General features: G+C 43.5%; 1 protein-coding gene across 1 annotated transcript; it reads right to left on the bottom strand.

The window, feature by feature from the left end:
- Positions 1 to 801: 801 nt before the first annotated feature.
- LOC114829734 (uncharacterized protein C7orf31 homolog) lies at positions 802 to 5,495 on the bottom strand. The gene is made up of 6 exons (XM_034288864.1): positions 5,430 to 5,495; positions 5,014 to 5,043; positions 3,333 to 3,585; positions 2,228 to 2,408; positions 1,881 to 2,008; positions 802 to 1,692 (listed from the first exon to the last, which is right to left on the bottom strand). Exons 3-6 carry the CDS (start codon positions 3,576 to 3,578, stop codon positions 802 to 804), a joined length of 1,446 nt encoding a protein of 481 aa, XP_034144755.1. The 5' UTR covers positions 3,579 to 3,585; positions 5,014 to 5,043; positions 5,430 to 5,495.
- Positions 5,496 to 6,104: the final 609 nt, after the last annotated feature.

The following is a 6,104-nucleotide window of genomic DNA, read 5'->3' as shown; positions in this document are numbered from 1 at the left end:
TAAAGAGTGTCTTTCTGAGAGAAGAGATACATAATGCTGTAGAGCGCTCAAGGACGTTCCACTCCAGCATGACTCACTGGCATAGACCAGTCTTTCCTGACAAGCTGTAAAGTCAGTCTGTCTGACTGGCAACACGGTTTTGGAGGTGGGCACGTTTGTTTCTCCCTCAGTTGCAGCTGGATGGAAGGTCAATGCAGTGTTTGACTCGTGAAATGTATGGATTCTGTATGTTGCTACACATCATAGTGTTTTCTCTGAGGTAGGCTCTTTCACCCCAGGTAACATTTTTACATAGTGCACATATTATTTAGCTGTACATCTTTTGATTTAACAATTACATTATGAGTGAGTTTGTGGAAAAGCTTGAGGAATTTAAAGATTTTATATGCATTAACATAACATTTAAAAAAAAAAAAGTAATCCAGTAACAAATTATTTGGGTAAACATTCTAAAAATGAGCTGTATTTTTGTATAAAGGAAACCAGAAGGCATGACCAGGTGTTTTCTTTTGATGAGTGTGTTCAGATCACAGATGTTGGGAGGCTAATGCCCTGCTGAGCGTTCGTAATGCGACACGTAGATTTGTGTGTCAGGGAAAATTAATTTCTTATAGCAACGTTTTGAACAAAAAGTATAAGTTGTGAAGTACAGATCACTCCATTCTCTCATCATGGTAAGATTTATGTACCATGAAGGGCTAACAATGTAGTCCTTAGACAGATCCTAAAGAAAATGACCACAGGGTGCTCTCTCGTATGTTGGGGTTAGATTGCTACAGGTGTAGTATAGTTCTCAGATTCTCAGTCATGGAAGTAGTAAGAGTTGAAGCCATAGAAATGGTGCTTTCTCCCGGCGTGGACGTTGTCCTGAAGGTTCACTGGGCCCCCCTGGAGGGAGCTGCGGAAACGACGATGGACCTCCGACTTACTGAAGGAGTCCTGGAGCTCCAGCAGGCTGGACTGGTGCCGACAGTTTGGGGCATTTCCACCCCCAGCTAGAACCCCTCCACCCTCCCCTGGCTGGGTGGAGGGCAGAACAGGAGGACGGGGTTGGATGCAGGGGTTGGAGATACTACAAGGGATCTCTGTGATCTCTCTGTTCTGCCTTTTCTGATCCTGTATTTCTGAAGTCTGATTAGCAGTATTCTCAAAATTGACAACTAAATTCTCGCTCAAAGGGACGTTCTGGGCATTGGGAGATATCCGATAAACCGCAGGCACGTCTGTCTCCAATCCTGTTATCCGAGCGGTTCTGTTTTCGGTACCTACTCTGTAGCTATCATTCTTTCTGCAAGGAATGTCCCCGTGACACAACTCATTTTGGGTATCCATTTTGGTGACCTCTGCCGGTTCTTTAGGGTGAGGAGGCAGCAGCTTGCGGCCGATGTCTAGGCTCGGCTCTGTGTGGTTCTGGCTGTTGTTGGGGAGACGGTAGTCCTGGGTAAAGTCGTTTACCAGTGTCTCATTGTAACCGTAACCTCCCAGAGGTCCGGAGCGGTTGTGGTGGGTCAGCGCTCCCAGAGGTCCGGAGCGGCCGTGGTGGGAGGTCAGCGCTGCGGGCTGTGACTCAGCAGCAGAATTGACAGTAGGAGGCGGGTCGGTGCTCTGAAGGACACGGCGCTCCTGACCAATCCTGGCCTTGCGCCCGTCGCCTGGCTTAGGAGGCAGCAGGATGGGGTGGGATCGCTCCCGCTGGAAAACGCGGATTTGTTAGAACGAGGTTTGACTGCTTAAACTACTAAAGGGTAGATTTCCTGATGGAAAAAATGGGTGCTTGCTTTTGATGTCTTTTTATTTGTGGTGGAATTGGACATTTTTATTCTAGCGGAAAGGTTAAATATATATAAGTATTTTTAACCCATTAGTATACTCTTGCATACTTTATTCATGAGATTTGTAGTCACTGTACATACCAGCTGTGCTGTGTAGGGGGTCATCTTCCCAGTGATCATGGCAATGGTTTTCTCATGGAAGTCGTCCATCCTCAAAGGATTACTAGGCCCGCTGCCTGGAGAAAAGAGATGAAGTCCTTGTTTTCAAACGTCTGTTGACACTGTTTCCCAACCATTGGGTCTAGCTAGTCTGAAAAATGTCTCCATTGGCCTCTATTTACATCCCAAATGATGCCCTCTTGCCTAGACAGTGCCCTGTGCTTGACTGGAGCCCTGGGGCAGCGAGAGATGCCATTTGGGATGCGGCTTGTGTGTTGGAGGCCTGCACTGTGCACCTGTGAAGTCAAGCTGGTAGGAGGTGGCCCACAGGGACTTCTCTAAGTTGTGGAGCGTGTTGGCGGTGCGTTCAGACAGAGTGACACCCCAGTCACGGAGGCTTGGGTTGGGGAACACTGACTTCAGAGCCATGGGGTAGAACACCTGGGTCTCAGCGTCACCCGTCACTGGCCTGGGGTGCTGGGAGAGAGGAGATACGTGAGACACAGGTGTTGGCAACAGATGTAGGGGAGTGTGGGTTTGACCTGATTCCTTTGTTTGTTTCCCACATGGCACCCTGTTGCCTTAAGAGAGCACTATCATAGCCAGGACCTTGGAATTGGGCACAATGTCATACCTAATAATTCCCTTTGGTGAGAACCTACCTGGACAATAATAGGAATACCCTGTACACTATTTAGACAATAATAGGTCAACTCTATACCCTACCTGGACAATAATAGGTCAACTCTATACCCTACCTGGACAATAATAGGTCAACTCTATACCCTACCTGGACAATAATAGGTCAACTCTATACCCTACCTGGACAATAATAGGTCAACTCTATACCCTACCTAGACAATAATAGGTCAACTCTATACCCTACCTGGACAATAATAGGTCAACTCTATACCCTACCTGGACAATAATAGGTCAACTCTATACCCTACCTGGACAATAATAGGTCAACTCTATACCCTATCTGGACAATAATAGGTCAACTCTATACCCTACCTGGACAATAATAGGTCAACTCTATACCCTACCTGGACAATAATAGGTCAACTCTATACCCTGTCTAGACAATAAGAGGCTGACCCTATACCCTACAGAGACAATAAAAGGGAAACCTTATACCCTGCCTAGACATTAATAGGAATACCCTGTACATTATTTAGACAGTAATAGGGAAACCCTATACCCTACCTAGACAATAAGAGGAAGGTGACTGGAAATACTCACGTCCAAAAAGCCATGTTGTCCTGGCCATGTGATGGTTGACTTCCTCATTGCCTTGGGTGCCTGCAGTACCTCATGACGGTAAGGACCCCCTGAGATTCAAGACAATTCATCACTTCATATATCCATGCACATTCAGGGCGAACATGCTGGTAAAGGCACGCAAACCCAGACAGACTTACAAACACACTGAATCTCAACGCACGCACACAAACACACGCTACCTTTTGTCTTTCTCAGCACAGTGACCTGTGGAGCAGAGGCCGGGACGAGAGGGTTCAGGGGTCGCTGTGACGCAGCCCTCACGCCTGTGTCGGGGTCGTCTGGCGAGCGGAACGTTGGGAACAGGGCGAAGCGGGAGATGTGGGACTGATATGGATGTTCCTTTGGAATTGGAACCCTAATCATTCTCTCGCTGTGGGAGAACAGACAACCCATCTTAACTGTAGAATGGGATCACTTCCTTACTGCATTGTTTCTGTATCATTACGGCATCATCACTGTATCGTTTCTGTATCGTTACTGAATCATTACTGTATCGTTTCTGTATCGTTACTGAATCATTACTGTATCGTTTCTGTATCGTTACTGAATCATTACTGTATCGTTTCTGTATCGTTACTGAATCATTACTGTATCGTTTCTGTATCGTTACGGCAACATCACTGTATTGTTTCTGTACCATTACGGTATCATCACTGTGTTGTTTCTGTACCATTACGGTATCATCACTGTATTGTTTCTGTATCGGTACTGCATCAACACTGTATTGTTTCTGTATCGTTACTGCATCAACACTGTATTGTTTCTGTATCATTACGGTATCATCACTGTATTGTTTCTGTATCGTTACGGCATCAACACTGTATTGTTTCTGTATCATTAAGGTATCATCACTGTATTGTTTCTGTACCATTACGGTATCATCACTGTATTGTTTCTGTATCATTACGGTATCATCACTGTATCGTTTCTGTATCGTTACGGCATCATCACTGTATTGTTTCTGTATCATTACGGTATCATCACTGTATCGTTTCTGTATCGTTACGGCATCATCACTGTATTGTTTCTGTATCGTTACTGCATCATTACTGTATCGTTTCTGTATCGTTACGGCAACATCACTGTGTTGTTTCTGTACCATTACGGTATCATCACTGTATTGTTTCTGTATCGTTACTGCATCAACACTGTATTGTTTCTGTATCATTACGGTATCATCACTGTATTGTTTCTGTATCATTACGGTATCATCACTGTATTGTTTCTGTATCGTTACTGCATCATTACTGTATCGTTTCTGTATCGTTACGGCAACATCACTGTGTTGTTTCTGTATCGTTACTGCATCAACACTGTATTGTTTCTGTATCATTACGGTATCATCACTGTATTGTTTCTGTATCATTATGGCATCATCACTTTATTTTTTCTGTATCATGACTGTGATATTTAATGTATTACATCACTACTGAAAATAGTATAATTGTCTTACTGTTGAGAGGGAAATGCATTAAGCTGCCTGAAGTCAAACTTTTTAAAAGCACTTAGCTGCTGCCGTAATGAGGTTACTAGCTTTTAGCAGTGAAAACTTCATCATTCTCTCTTGGCTAGGACAGCAAAGCAATAAGAGACACATAGATAAACCTATATTATAGACCAAGTAATGGCAAGAGAAGTCATCCTATACATTCCATAATGACATTACTATTTGAAGGGAGGGCATAGCAGCCCAAAAAAGGAATCGGACACCAACTTTGTATCAGCAGTTAATGTAGGAGCATGTCACAGTTGTACTGTAAGTAACAATCAGAAACTGAATTTTGATCAGTGTACTTACGCAATATTGATGTTGGTTGGGTTGGGTATGCTGAAAAGAGATGGATGAAAACAAGTGAGGATATCCAGTAAAATTAAGATTATAGTTGTGTATGACTGCCATGGTCAACTGATGAACTATAGCAGTATGTCCCAAATGGAACCCTATTCTATTTACAATGCATTACCATTGACGATGGCCATATGAGCCCAGGTCATATGTAGAGTAGTGCAACAGGTAGGGAATAGGGCGCCATTTGGGATACACTTTTTTTTGTCAATGGTTGCCTGGAAATAGAAAATACACCAACACCAACATGATCAGTTTGGTGTAACAAGTTGAACTGTACATTTATCAACACAAAGCGAAAAAAGTACTTTACATGATGTAAACAACAGGTCATACACAATATAGTTAGTATGTAAAAGGCAACTTACAGCTGGTCGTTGAGACGGACATTGCTTTTCTTGGTAGGCGTTAAGTTATAATACTGCTGAATAGTAATGTTCCTGTAAAATACAGACTGGGTTAGAGGAACCATTTATTTTAGATGGCACACTATTAACAACCTTGTGTGCTAGTGGTCAGAAGTAGTGGAATACTACTGAATGCTGAATGCATTGAGGGCGTGGAATATTTGAGAGGATGTGTTTCTATCCTTTACATTAGACATTAAAAAGTTACATTAATCTTACTCAGGAAGAATGGCTCCTCCGTAGCTAAAGTGGCGATGGCCCTTGATGGTGGCTGGGGTGTGTTCCCTCGGCTGGGAGGAGGACCCCATCTAGTAGCTGGAGAGACGACAAAGTTCAACAAACTTCGACCTGTGATGGCAGTGGCACACTGCAGCTGGGAAGTCCGGGTAGGGAGGAACTCTGGTGCCCTATTCCCTTTATGTCAAGGTCACCAAATCAAAAGTACATTGCACTTCATTTTGAAGGTTCTTTTTGCTTTGGTAGCTGGATCCCACCTAACTGGATCTATTGTTTCTTTACACTATCATCAAGAAAATAAATATCACTCCATGCCGGGATACATGTTAATGAGCTACATTTTTTAAAATGACAAATAGTTGACAAATAAATAGAATGATATGGTCACTCTGACTAAGG

The sequence above is a fragment of the Esox lucius genome, chromosome 20 (genome assembly GCF_011004845.1).
Source record: "Esox lucius isolate fEsoLuc1 chromosome 20, fEsoLuc1.pri, whole genome shotgun sequence".
NCBI lineage: Eukaryota > Metazoa > Chordata > Actinopteri > Esociformes > Esocidae > Esox > Esox lucius.
This window is presented reverse-complemented; position numbering and strand designations above follow the sequence as displayed.

Excerpts from the sequence above, each read along its gene's own strand:
- LOC114829734 (XM_034288864.1), bottom strand. The coding sequence starts at position 3,578 with ATGATTAGGGTTCCAATTCCAAAGGAACATCCATATCAGTCCCACATC. Across the intron at positions 2,409-3,332 it reads GTAAGTCTGTCTGGGTTTGC|CACCCCAGGCCAGTGACGGG; the intron begins GTGCCTTTACCA and ends CCTCTCTCCCAG. Across the intron at positions 2,009-2,227 it reads CTACCAGCTTGACTTCACAG|GCAGCGGGCCTAGTAATCCT; the intron begins GTGCACAGTGCA and ends TCTTTTCTCCAG.